At 45.8% G+C, this 14911-nt stretch overlaps 2 protein-coding genes across 2 annotated transcripts in view; both read right to left on the reverse strand.

The window, feature by feature from the left end:
• LOC142152281 (N-acyl-phosphatidylethanolamine-hydrolyzing phospholipase D-like) overlaps positions 1 to 14911 on the reverse strand; it is a 386092-nt gene that overhangs the window by 129317 nt on the left and 241864 nt on the right. The gene's annotated exons all lie outside the window — the stretch shown is intronic.
• FBXL13 (F-box and leucine rich repeat protein 13) overlaps positions 1 to 14911 on the reverse strand; it is a 189170-nt gene that overhangs the window by 24504 nt on the left and 149755 nt on the right. Inside the window, exon 13 of the mRNA XM_075208743.1 lies at positions 7714 to 7812. Within this exon, the coding sequence (XP_075064844.1) occupies positions 7714 to 7812 (99 nt within the window). The remainder of the gene's footprint in view (positions 1 to 7713; positions 7813 to 14911) is intronic.

Consider the following 14911-nt stretch of genomic DNA (forward strand, 5'->3'; position numbering starts at 1 on the left):
TTCATTTTGTTTTGACTATTCTAAGGAGACTAATAACAAGATCTGCATTGTTTGCAAAATTCCATGAAGAACTCTTAGCCTTTCAAGGCTAATATAGTATATAATGCCTGAATGTGATCTGAGGGACGGTTTCTTTGTCTGGTGGTGAAAGTTAGGCCGGCCCACCTAGTCTGCTAACTGTAAAACAGATGTTCTCTACTTCAGTTTACATCCCGGTTACCGGCCACTTTGCTGTGGCCTCACAAACTAAAAAGACTTCAGTGGAATTATATGGTAGATTGAGTTCACATATTTATCATATCATTCTTACTTACATTGGTAACATTATATGCTTAGCTGGAATATGGAAAGATAGGTGATTTATGAAAGTATTTTTTAACCTTGAAACACACCCTAAGATGATGACTTCACAATAAAATGCCCTTTATTGGTAACCACTGTTAATAGTTAAACAGTGCCAAGCATAAAAAGAAGTTAACTTCCAATATATACAGAAAAATTGAAGACACTTTATAAGCATGTGAAGTATTAGAAGGGTGTCTTTATAATGCCCTTGTTAGCTTGTTGCTGTTAGCATCTGATGCAAATTTATAATGCGGATTTGTGAAAAGCCAGAGACTAGATATGTCAGTGTATCGTAATGTATTTGGATAGTCTGTGTCTCACTTCTGGACTGTCACAATCTGATCCACAGCATGTTATGGGAGTATTCCTTCTCAGATGGTCCTGAAGGTGAATAGAACTACTCCATCTCTTCCTCCTCTTCCCGCATTATGTATCAGTTTTCAATAAAGTTTTGGGTCTGTGTTCCTTCCCCCATTGTAGACTTAGCTGACAACTGTGTTGTTCCTCAGTAATATCTGAATAGTGCAGTATATTGTATATAATATAGGGTGTTTAATCATATGCTGTATGTCATGTACTGCGCTATAATGTATGCATGATCTATGTCACAGTTGCCTACTCTCATAGAATGTCAGGGAGACTACAGAATATCTAGGAGTTCTCCCGGACTCCCAGGATAGCAGGACAAACTCCCGAATACTGTCACTTCCTTAGTCACTTGAACGGGGGCGGGCCTTAGTGACGTGATTCTCTGTAAATCGCGTCAACATGGCCCCTCCCCCTGCATCAACAGGCCGAAAATCATGGCATTTCACAGAGGGAGCAGGGCCTAATGACGCAATTCCGGTGGCCACGCCCCTAGACCACGTCACTAAGATCTCCCTTCCCGTAGGGGGATCTCAAAAGTAGGCAAGTATGATCTATGTACCTTGGTATATTGTGTTTCAGCTGAGCTGTGGCACAGTGCACATTTTATTTATGTACGTTTCTTATATATTTTATGTGAAATAAAGTTTTCAATAAAAAATGCATCTCTTTAACTGATTCCCAAAGCTTACATACCTCTAAAGGATAAACACAGAGACAACTCCCCCAGAACACTGCTATAGCCAGCAAAGGAGCTGCCATTTATACTTGAACATAAAAATGCAAAAGTCTCAGTTACACACATTTGCAAATGTATGTTTAAGCCACCCGCCACTCCACGGCGCTTTTGCTAATAGGGTGGTCCTAACGCTAAACCATGGAGTGGTGGGTGGTTTATACATACATTTGCAAATGTGTGCAACAGAGACTTTTGCATTTTTAAGAACAAGTAGAAATGGCAGTTATTTTGCTGACAATAGCAGTTTGCTGGGGGATGTTTCTCTGTGTTTGTTCCTTTTAGGATAACCCCACCCTTTCAAGAACTTACCATCATCATCAACATTTATTTATATAGCGCCAGCAAATTCCGTAGCGCTTTACAATTGGGAACAAACATTAATAAAACAATACTGGGTAATACATACAGACAGAGAGGTAAGAGGGCCCTACTCGCAAGCTTACAATCTATGAGCCTATAAATTGATTGAGAAACTTCCACTTCTGTATATACCGCTAAAGAATAACATGCATTCATTCATTAAACATAAATCTACACACAAAATACTTCAAAAGATAATCATTTACATGTTAGCATGCAATGTGGAACATATTTTATCTAGATGCAAACAATCTGTAATGGAGGTTAACACAGGCGTACTGGAATGCTTTAGGACAAAGATGGCCCCTAACATAAATATTCCTGACATCTAAAGAGAACTGAAATCACATCTCTTCAGGGCCGGTGCTAGGGTCCTCGGCGCCCTAGGCACTTTGTCAAAATTGGCGCCACCCCCCCCAATGCCGCAGGAACACTTTAAAAATCGGCGTGTCACGGTTACAACAGGAGTACAGCTAGGAGTCACGAATATGGTGAAAACACTCTGTTTATTTGCAGAAAAGTATAAACAGCAGGTAATCGAGAGCAGTAGTAAATACCAGGTGCAAGCTGAAGCAGGAAATAATAAGAATGTTCAGAAACCAGCAGGTAAACAGCTAATGCAGGGAAGCAGGATGTATGAACAGGTTCCAAGCAGGCATGAACCAGAGGAGCAAGGCAGGAGGAAGAATCCACAGGTTGCAACAAGGATATGACATCACAGGATGGGACAACAATAACCAGCCCTGTGTGCTGGGAGTAACAGGTATATAAAGGGAAAAAGAGACCACACCCAGGTGCATGGAATAATTGGAGAACAGAAAAGTTAACCCTTAAAGCACAAGAAATGCACAATAGCAGCACCTCTGGACATCAGAGGTACTGCTGCAAACACACAAAAAGAACAAATACAAATAATAAAGTCCAAAAGGTAGGAGCTGTCAGGTGGATTGTGACAGTACCCCCTCCCTTAAGGGCGGATTCCAGACGCCCAAATCACCACCAATGTCTGAATTCATTAGAATCATAGTCCAGAATTGGGGGCCCGGCAGAAAAGTCCTCGTCAATGGGTGGAGAAGCTCCGTAGAACCTCCTTTCTTTTTACGTCCTCCTCTCTTACGGGCCTTCCTTGGAGTTGGGATCTGCGCCAACTGGGAGGAGCACAAAGGTATCACTTGGCCAGGTGAGATGGGTGGTACTGCTGATAATGTAGAGGCCCCACAAGATGGCACTGCAGGGGTTGGAGAAAACTTTTCGATTACTGCCTCAACAAACAGTTGTAAGTCCCATAGTATGGAATGATCCGTTTCAATAAATGGATTTGCCCATTCCAAAGCTTCTCCTTTAAAATATGAAATAAGGAACAGTACCCGTCCCTTAGGGTTGTTAACAAGCTCTAGTATGGAGGGCATATAAGAGGCAGCAAATTTCAGAAGGGCACAAAGTTGGGAAATGTGCCCCTCAAAGAAAGGCAACGGCTCAGAGTTAGCACTCTCAGCAACAGATGGCTGGGACTTGGCAGACGACTTGGCGGCAGGCCCGGACTGGGCGGCAGACTTGGGGGCAGGCCCGGACTGGGCGGCAGACTTGGGGGCAGGCCCAGACTGGGCGGCAGACTTGGGGGCAGGCCCAGACTGGGCGGCAGACTTGGGGGCAGGCCCAGACTGGGCGGCAGACTTGGGGGCAGGCCCGGACTGGGCGGCAGACTTGGGGGCAGGCCCGGACTGGGCGGCAGACTTGGGGGCAGGCCCGGACTGGGCGGCAGACTTGGGAGCAGGCCCGGACTGGGCAGAAGGCTTGCCAGCAGGGCTGGACTGGGCGGCAGGCCTGGCAGGGACAGCACTTTGAGAAGCCTGATGGCAGACAGCACTTTGAGAAGCCTGAGGGCAGACAGCACTTTGAGAAGCCTGAGGGCAGACAGCACTTTGAGAAGCCTGAGGGCAGACAGCACTTTGAGAAGCCTGAGGGCAGACAGCACTTTGAGAAGCCTGAGGGCAGACAGCACTTTGAGAAGCCTGAGGGCAGACAGCACTTTGAGAAGCCTGAGGGCAGACAGCACTTTGAGAAGCCTGAGGGCAGACAGCACCAAGTGGTAACTCGGGCTGAACCGCATGGACTGGCAACTCGGGCTGAACTGCGTGGACTGGCAACTCGGGCTGGACCGCGTGGACTGGCAACTCGGGCTGGACCGCGTGGACTGGCAACTCGGGCTGGACCGCGTGGACTGGCAACTCGGGCTGGACCGCGTGGACTGGCAACTCGGGCTGGACCGCGTGGACTGGCAACTCGGGCTGGACCGCGTGGACTGGCAACTCGGGCTGGACCGCGTGGACTGGCAACTCGGGCTGGACCGCGTGGACTGGCAACTCGGGCTGGACCGCGTGGACTGGCAACTCGGGCTGGACCGCGTGGACTGGCAACTCGGGCTGGACCACGTGGACTGGCAACTCTGGAGTGGCCTGGAGGGACAGGACCCCCTCTGGAGCGGACTGTAAGGGCAGCGCCCCCTCTGGAGCGGACTGTAAGGGCAGCGCCCCCTCTGGAGCAGTCTTTAAGGGCAGCGCCCCCTCTGAAGAAGTCTTTAAGGGCAGCGCCCCCTCTGGAGCAGACTGGAAGGGCAGCGCCCCCTCTGGAGCAGACTGGAAGGGCAGCGCCCCCTCTGGAGCAGACTGGAAGGGCAGAGCCCTTTCTGGAGCAGACTGGAAGGGCAGCGCCCCCTCTGAAGCAGACTGGAAGGGCAGCGCCCCCTCTGGAGCAGACTGGAAGGGCAGCGCCCCCTCTGGAGAAGACTGTAAGAGCAGCACCCCCTCTGGAGAAGTCTTTAAGGGCAGCGCTCCCTCTGGAGAAGTCTTTAAGGGCAGCGCCACCTCTGGAGAAGTCTTTAAGGGCAGCGCCCCCTCTGGAGGAGTCTTTAAGGGCAGCGCTCCCTCTGGAGAAGTCTTTAAGGGCAGCGCCACCTCTGGAGAAGTCTTTAAGGGCAGCGCCCCCTCTGGAGGAGTCTTTAAGGGCAGCACCCCTTCTGGAGCAGGCTGAAGCTCAGGAACAGAGACAGCGGCAGGAGATTCGGGACCGGACACAGTGGCAGGAGACTCAGGACCGGACACAGTGGCAGGAGACTCAGGACCGGACACAGTGGCAGGAGACTCAGGACCGGACACAGTGGCAGGAGACTCAGGACCGGACACAGTGGCAGGAGACTCAGGACCGGACACAGTGGCAGGAGACTCAGGACCGGACACAGTGGCAGAAGGCCCCAAGCTGGAGGCAGATGATGTGACCTCAAGCTGGAGGCAGATGATGTGACCTCAGAGCTGGAGGCAGAGGCTGGCACCTCGGCATAGGAGACAGAGGCTGGCACCTCGGCATAGGAGACAGAGGCTGGCACCTCGGCACAGGAGACAGAGGCTGGCACCTCGGCACAGGAGACAGAGGCTGGCACCTCGGCACAGGAGACAGAGGCTGGCACCTCGGCACAGGAGACAGAGGCTGGCACCTCGGCACAGGAGACAGAGGCTGGCACCTCGGCACAGGAGACAGAGGCTGGCACCTCGGCACAGGAGACAGAGGCTGGCATCTCGACACAGGAGACAGAGGCTGGGACCTTGGCACAGGCGGCTGGTGCTGGCGCCTCCGGACAGGCGGCTGGAGCTGGCGCCTCAGGACAGGCGGCTGGAGCTGGCAGATTGGGTCTCTTCCCAGAGACCAGAAATGGTGGAGCATAAACAATTTTGGAATGTGGAGAGGAAATAACAGGAGATGGTTCAGTAAGCTGACCTGGTCTACGGACAGGACAGTCCTGCAAGAAATGTGCATTGCTGGCACAGTAGAGACACAACTTGTATGTTATCCTGCGCCGCCGTTCCTCTTCGGTCAGATGGGGGCGTGGACCACCTGTGTACTGGGAATCTTGTTATCCCATAGTTCATAGAAAACAGCAAATTTGTAGAAGTACCTTTAAGAGGTGCTGTTTGCACAGGTTCATCAGCAGAGAAGGTGGATTGAGGCAGCTCAGCAGCTTCTGAATTAAGAGAGGCAGAATCTGACAGTCTCCTGAGTGGGTCCACAAGTAAAGAGGAAAATCTAGCAAGCTGAGAACGTAGCAATATAATGTCCATCTGTAAATTTGTAGCAGTGGCAATTCCATGATTGGTGAAACAGACATGTTGCAAAAAACAAATGAAAACTTGATTGCAGAAAAAAGGTCCCAGAATAAAACAAAACTTTCACCTGACTCCAAAGCTGTTTTTTAGGCTGGTTATACTGTCACGGTTACAACAGGAGTACAGCTAGGAGTCACGAATATGGTGAAAACACTCTATTTGCAGAAAAGTATAAACAGCAGGTAATCGAGAGCAGTAGTAAATACCAGGTGCAAGCTGATGCAGGAAATAATAAGAATGTTCAGAAACCAGCAGGTAAACAGCTAATGCAGGGAAGCAGGATGTATGAACAGGTTCCAAGCAGGTATGAACCAGAGGAGCAAGGCAGGAGGAAGAATCCACAGGTTGCAACAAGGATATGACATCACAGGATGGGACAACAATAACCAACCCTGTGTGCTGGGAGTAACAGGTATATAAAGGAAAAAAGAGACCACACCCAGGTGCATGGAATAATTGGAGAACAGAAAAGTTAACCCTTAAAGCACAAGAAATGCACAATAGCAGCACCTCTGGACATCAGAGGTACTGCTGCAAACACACAAAAAGAACAAATACAAATAATAAAGTCCAAAAGGTAGGAGCTGCCAGGTGGATCGTGACACGGCGCCCCCCGCCGCAGGAACACTTTAAAAATCGCCCCCGCCGCAGGCACACTTTGTAAATCGGCACACGGCACACTGTCAAAATCGGCGCCCTCCTCCCCACGTCTTTCCTTACCTTGTCTCCATAAAGCTGCTCCTCTCTGCTCCGTCTCCTCCCCTCCACTCACTGACACTGTCAGCCGTGATGATGATGTCACGCCCGACAGTCAGTGAGTGGAGGGGAGGAGACGGAGCAGAGAGGCGGCGGTGTTGATCAATAGCCCCTTCCCCCCTCCGTGTGGATTTATCTGAATGCTGTGCGGCGGCCGTGAAAGTAATTTTATTTCTGAGGCGCCCTCCAGAGCCCAGCGCCCTAGGCATCTCTCACATTTCTTTCTAACTTCCTGAAGATAGTCAATATTCAACACTTGTAATAGGCAGTACTACTACTAAAGAGGGCAAAATTCATGAGAATGTAGTCTATGAATTCAATAGGAACCAGTACTATTACTGAAACAGGAATAGATAGGCTTCTTACCTCCCTGTCTGTGTGTATTACCCAGTATTGTTTTAGTACTGTGTTTGCTCCCAAATGCTATAGAATTTGCTGGCACTATATACATAAATGTTGATGATGATGAAAGGCTTCATTATCGTGAATATTGGATAAGCCCACAAAGTGGCTCCCTTCAGTTTATATAGATAACTTTACCTTTATGCACTGATACAGTATGAATTTTACAGTTAACGGAATTATAGCTGCACTTAGTGACACTAAAAACATGGCTGGCTCTTTACCGTGTAGAGTTTTACCTGATGTCTTTCAAAAACACTCTACGTTGTAAAGAACCAGAGATGCAATTTAGCATCACTGTGTACAGATGGAATACAAGTAACTGTAAAATCCACACAGGTTTCTAACACATCACTAAGACTAAGGCTGGTTAATGACCTCGGTGGCACTCCTTCAACATAATGCCAGAGGTAGAGAATTCTTAAACGACAGAGCAGAAAAAAACAAGTGCTTCTGTGTATGAAACAGAACAGAAACTACCATGCAATTACAGTATTACAGCTTTTAAAACATCAGTAGTGCTTTTAATTGTGTTATTAAATAACATCATTTCCTGAAGGCCTCAAAAGTGGAGTGACTTTTACTTACTATGATGCAGTTGTCTGTCAGAGTAAACATATCATTTATTTTCAGGTGCTGAAGAGATCCACATCCAAAACCTATGTATTTGAAACCATCAACTGAGATCTAAAAAAAAGAACATTAAATGTTCATGTTTTCAAAATGACAAGATGGCAATTATTTTCAATTGTGAAGAATGAATACATTCAGGGTACATATAAAAGATACAGAACATCATATAGGATGCACGCTTGATGGGGTCCACAAATCGATCTGGTTTTTACGCCAGTGCACTACAAAGTATACACCTACTATACGCTCTTCTGGGGTGGGGGAGATCTAAAGACGTGCACTGTACTATGTTCAAAGTCCATTCTATGACCCCTTTAGAACCACTCCTTCAATAAAATGCTTTTTACTCCTAAAATATTCCTCAGTTTGCAGGAATTTATATCTTAATCATGAGAGTAAGGAGACAACTGGACTGTTTCTATTACATACTTGAAGTGCATCTACAAATCATCATCATCATCATCACCATTTATTTATATAGCGCCACTGATTCCGCAGCGCTGTACAGAGAACTCATTCACATCAGTCCCTGCCCCATTGGAGCTTACAGTCTAAATTCTCTAACATACACGCACACAGACAGACAGAGAGACAGACAGAGAGAGAGACTAGGGTCAATTTTGATAGCAGCCAATTAACCTACTAATATGTTATTGGAATGTGTGAGGAAACCGGAGCACCCGGAGGAAACCCACGCAAACACAGGAAGAACATACAAACTCCACACAGATAAGGCCATGTTCGGGAATTGAACTCATGACCCCAGTGCTGTGAGGCAGAAGTGCTAACCACTTAGCCACCGTGCTGCCCACAAATTAGGTTTTCTCAAAAAGTGGAGCTGAAAGGTGTAATTTGCCCAGGGGCTGTGACACCACATTTTTCTCATATGACCCATCAGAGACTTTTGAGTAATTGAGTTGATCAAATTTATCAGAAGCTCTTTGCAGTTATTGAAATATGAAAAATGCAAATTACAAAATTGCTGCATTTGTAGATTGCAGTTTTATGGAGGAAACTCAATTTAGAACATCAAACTGGGCATTAATAAAATAACAGAAAATACAACACTGAAACTTTCCCTGTAGCTACGTCTGGGGAGTGAGGAGTATTCCAACATTCAAAAAATGCACAAGTATTTGGCCAGATGTAGGATTAATTTGTTAGAAAGTAATTCATACCAGATTTCTTGTTCTTACACTGTACACAGAAAAGTAGTAATAGAATGAACTTGGCATGCACATATTCCTTGTATTTTAACAGTTCCTCAATTCATTAATCTATCAAGGTACAATATAGTTAAATGCACATTACCATATATGATATGTGTAAGCCATCATGCTACAATTCTGAATTTTCCTGACTAGCTAGTAGTTTTAGTTCTATCTGATAGCTCTATAACGAAATGCCTGTACTTGGGCTTACTGACACGTATTTATTTTATATGGTACAGGCTTGTCAACAAAAGACATATCTAACTGTATACTCAAGGACTAGAAATAAGAGACCATGGGCCTCACTTAGGGGCCAATATATGAAAGGGAGAAAACTTATTTCGTCGGAGACAATGGGTATCTCTGTTAGAGATAGGGCTTCTCCTTGTCTATCAAAGCCTCCCTGTCAGTGACAGCTATTGGTGGCAATAGCAGAGGATAATTACAAGAAAATAATCTTGAAAATGCTTTAGAAAATGTGTCACTGTTGCCTCTTTAGATGTAGTTTTGGAGAACTAACAAGCAGAATTTAAAAGGCTGGATAGCAATTTATATTTTCAAATACTATAACATTTAATGATATGGAGATCTTGATACAAAAGCAGATAGAGCAACCAATCTATTTTTCCTTTCTGTGTGGAACTACTATGAATAAAGGCTTCTGTTGCATAGCCAGAAAATATTAAGTTGCTTAAAAGGTATACATGGGAAATCCTTGATTTCCTGTAGTTTTCTTCTACATATAGGGCTTGAATTCTATCCGTCGACGCCGCATTATTCCCCAACCCTGGCACTCAAAACTCACCCGCTTCCTCCAAAGATGCTCTCGCACTGCTGAACGCCTCTGGAGGAAATCTCGCTCCCTGGCTGACTTCCTCCACTTTGAATTCATACTCATTTCTTTCTCCTCTGCCCTCTCCCTCGCTAAACAATCCTTCTTTAAATCCCTCATTTCTCCTCAGTCCTCCAATCCCCACCACCTCTTTGCCACCTTAAGCTCCCTCCTCTCCCCCCCTCCCCCCCCTCTGTCCCGCCTTCCCTCTCCTCTTCTGACTTCGCCACTTTCTTCTCTTCCAAAATTGAGGCCATCAGACTGAACATCTCCTCCTCCCATTCTCTCGCAACCCTCATCGCTTCACCTCCCCCATCAACAAACTCTGATGCTCCTTCAGCCCTACAACCGGTGAAGAAGGTCGCTCCCTTATTCTTTCCTCTCCACCCTCTAATTGCCCTCTCAATCCCATCCCCTCCCACCTCCTTCGCTCTCTCTCTCCAACGGCCTGCTCTTACCTAGCACACCTTTTCAACCTATCACTCTCCTCTGGTGTAGTACCCTCCTCTTTTAAACATGCTCTTATCTCTCCTATCTTCAAAAAACCCAATCTTGACCCCACCTCTCTTGCTAATTATCACCCTATCTCTCTTCTCCCCTATGCCTCCAAATTACTTGAGCGGATTGTCTGAAGCCGCCTAACCAGGCACCTCACGGACAATTCCCTCCTTGACCCTCTCCAATCTGGCTACCGCCCCCTCCATTCTACCGAAACTGCCCTGGCCAAGGTTACTAATGATCTCCTATCAGCCAAATCCAAGGGTCACTTCTCCGTACTCATCCTCCTTGACCCCTCTGCAGCCTTTGACACCGTGGACCACCCCCTCCTGCTGCAAGCTCTTCTCTCTCTCGGCCTTGGTTCTGTCCATGCCTGGTTCGCCTCATACCTCGCTAATCGCTCCTTCTCTGTATCCACGTCTGGTTCTTCCTCCTCCCCCTACCCTCTCCCCGTAGGAGTCCCGCAGGGCTCTGTTCTTGGCCCTCTACTCTTTTCACTCTACACTTCCTTCCTTGGTGCTCTCATCTCCTCCTTCGGTCTTCAGTATAACCTTTATGCTGACGACATTCAACTCTATATCTCTTCTCCTTGCTTGGGTATCCGACTGCCTCTCCGCCATCTCCTCCTGGATGTCCGAGCGCTTTCTCAAAATCAATATCTCTAAAACTGAACTCATTGTCTTTCCTCTGCCCAGACTCCCATCCCACCATGACCTCTCTATTGTTGTCAATAACACCACCATCTCCTCTGTCACCCAACTGCCTGGGTGTCACCCTCGACTCCTCTCTCTCTTTTGCCCCCCACATTCATTCCCTTGCCCAAGCCTGTCGTTTCCAACTACGCAACATCGCCCGCATCCGTCCTTTTCTCTCTCAGGATGCCACCAAAACTATTATCCACGCACTCATCATCTCCCGCCTCGATTATTGTAATCTCCTCCTCACTGGCCTCCTCCCTCTGCTCTATACTCAATGCGGCTGCAAGACTCATCTTCCTCTCACGCCGCTCCTCCTCTGCCTCCCCTCTCTGCCTTGCCTTACACTGGCTCCCCTGCCCCTACAGAATCCTTTTCAAACTCCTCACCACCACTTACAAGGCTCTCTCCAACTCTACTGCCCCTTATATCTCTAACCTCCTCTCCATTCACACTCCTGCCCGCTCCCTGCGCTCGGCCAATGACCGCCGCCTCTCCTCCACTCTTATCACCTCTTCCCACTCCAGAATCCAAGACTTTTCCCGTGCAGCCCCCCTTCTCTGGAACGACCTCTCTCGTTCCATCCGTCTCTCTCCTACTCTGTGCTCCTTCAAACGTGCACTCAAAACTCACCTCTTCCTGAAAGCCTACCAACCATCTACTTAACCCCCATCTCCTCCCTTTAGCTCATCCTCCCTTCTCTCCTCTTGCCTCAACTGGCTCCTTTTGTGCCTGGTCTGTTTACATTCCCTTAGGATGTAAGCTCGTATGAGCAGGGCCCCCTCCCCTCCTGTCTCCATACCTGTTCTTCCGCTCCGTCTTTACTGCATATGACTGGCTGGAGTTTCTGAAGCATTGGTACTTTTTGTTCATTGTTCTGTATGGTTTCCCCCTTTATAGTCTACTGTTAGTACTGTGTGCGGCGCTGCGGATACTTTGTGGCGTCTAACAAATAAATGATAATAATGATAATAATTAAGGAAAGTTAAGTAAAAAATTGAGTAAGTTTTCTGGACAAAACCATGTTGCAATGCAAGGGATACAAATTAGTTTATTTTTTTGCACATAATGAAAATACGGTCTGTTTTTCATGCAGCACACAAATACTTGATAGCTTATTTGTACACTGAAATTTAAAGTTGATCTCGGACATGCCCTACACCAACTATAAATCTGCCATCACATTTTAAATTTATGTTCCCTTCCAATGCAACATGATTTTGTCTTACTTAATTTTGCTTTACTTTCCTTAATGAATCAAGCCCATATTGTTCATCTTTTCACATTTTTATGTATTAAATACTGCAGTAAAGCATATAAAGACAATGTCCATGTACTCATTGTTTTCAATCCAGTCACTACCTCCCCTCCTACCCTTACTAACATTTCCCCAATCCTTCTCTCACCAGTCCCTGACCCTTAGACTTTACCTCTGACTCCAAAATTTTCAATAATGTCTCACTTATGACCGCTTATGTACATATTATACATATATTGTGTATATATATATATATATATATATATATATATATATATATACATATATATATATATGGTCTTAATTATATAATTATATGGGTGCCACTTTACTCATTCCAGGAAGGGTTCCGTTACTTCCTAGCACAAGTGGGTAGTTGGCGCTGCTGTTACATAGTTCTTGAGTAAAAGAGCTGGTGGTTCCAGTTCAACCATGAGGGCAGATCAACTGCTGTGAGAGGGCCCTGGGGTGCAGGTTCAGCTTTGGGTGCTGCTTGGGTGTCAATTTTGTCCCAGTCGCTGTCATCCATCTCTGCTTAATCCTCTTGACCATCACTGAAGAGGAAAGGTTAATGCCTATTTCCATGGGAATTTGTCTTGAGCTGTTCCTTGTTCATATTGCAGTAGAAGGGCATCCTATGTATACCCCTATGCTGCGGATATTCTTCTCCTGAGTAACGCAACTCTCTGTAAACTGGAACAGAGAGCAACAGCCTCATACCGCCGGATCCCCTGGGTCACCACTTGTTCGCCATAGTTAATTTATATACTTAAAAGTGTAAAAGGTTTCTCACGGAACATGCAGGTAAAGGATAAGTGGCACGAGGCCACAGGTAGTAAGCCCCTGACCTAAATTGCAAGGTTACCCTCTCCTTGTCCTACAAGTGGTATATGGTTTTGTTGATCCCTACCAGATTCCCTAAGAATCCAGCACAGATTGCCTACTTTATTTGCATTACAGCAATTTATCATTTTCCAGCATCTTTTTAAGATCAACATTTTTTTAAAGATTATTTCTGGAACCAGAGCAAACATGAAGCCAACAGCAGAAGATGAGTGTGTGACACTAAAAAAACACGAAAATAGTTATGATGCCAGGCAGCCAGCGTGGTTACTGTCCAAATATAATATTTAGGAGATCAGCATGCTAACTTGTTCCTGGCTCAGAACCCATAATCACATCTTTACTGATGTCAATTCTTTATGGACCCCTTCATTTTACAGGCTCATTAAATAACCCAAAATAGTACATAAGTGTGCAATGAAAACACTTGCTTAAATTGCATGTGACAGTCATGTAATTGGACAAATAATATAGACAGCTCCTAGAAGCACATACACAGCATTTACTGAACCTTGCTGCTACAGGCCTCCGCTGTGCTAGAACACAAGTTTAATCATTAGATGACATGTAACCCCTTATGTGTTCAAATATGACAGTATGAGAATGAGAACAAATAATCTAATTATATACTTTTATATCTAATTTCATGTCAAATTACTACAATCTAATTTTCACACATATAGGGACGGATTGAAACTTGCACAATAAGAGGAACTTTCTGCTCATGCGAAAATACCATACGTTTTCACACCAAGAGTTGTGCTTATCGCTTCCTACCCCCCCCCCCCCCCCATTCAATGGAATTGCCTGATCAGAGGGCCTAACAAGAAAAGTACAAAGTGTTTGAAGCAAGACAGTTTGATACAAAACTCAAATTTTTTCATCCATCTGTGAGCAGCGCTGATTCCCCTGCAGTTTTTGCCTCAACTATTGAGAAACTGCCGCCAGTTATTGTGGAACTACATGTTCTGGCGTGCACTGGCAGCCATTGACTGGTATTGCATGTTGGTACTTGTTCAACCAATGCACTGACTGTCAATGGCCAGTGCGTGCTGGGACTTCTAGTTCTACAATAAAAATAAAAAAACAAACAAAAACGTTTAATGGAATAAAACACTCCTCAAAATCATGTTCACCACTACATTAACAAATAAGATCTTCTCTATTCATTCCTAATCAAAATATCATGGGGAATGAATCAGTTTTTGTAATCCAATGTGAGACGTACTGCCAATGGAACTGTTCACAATGAACGCTCATTGCTGAATGACTGATGATTTGAGTGTCATCACCCGGGGGGGAAGTCAATATGCAATCAAAAGCAGCTACATGGTGCTGCTGATATTCATCATCACCATTTTGTATCATTGCAATAGCCCCCCAGTACCCGCAAGAGATATACCTCCTAAAAGTGTAGGGTTGACCGCCCCTACCCCTGTTCCACTTCTCCATGCATAAGGAGATGCGAGTCAACGATACATTAGAATGTATATATGGATGGGTGCATACACATTTTTATTGTGCATGTTCATTATGGAAATGCATATTTTACACAAAAAAAAATATGTACGTCCACCTCTAAATAAGCCCATTTATGCTTAAGTAAGACTTACTAAAAAATCATATTACTATAATTCAGCAGGTCACCTGATGTCTGCTGCTCTTTGTCAATGCTCACATCGCTCCAAAGGCAGTGTGTCATTGATAGACAACATGTTACCCATTTGAAAATAGTGCACTTTGGTAGAAACAAGGAGTGTTGCCTAAGGTCTGTCATGGTCCAGCGTTGCTCTGCTGGTTCCTGAGAAAGTATTTT

The sequence above is a fragment of the Mixophyes fleayi genome, chromosome 4 (assembly GCF_038048845.1).
Source record: "Mixophyes fleayi isolate aMixFle1 chromosome 4, aMixFle1.hap1, whole genome shotgun sequence".
NCBI lineage: Eukaryota > Metazoa > Chordata > Amphibia > Anura > Limnodynastidae > Mixophyes > Mixophyes fleayi.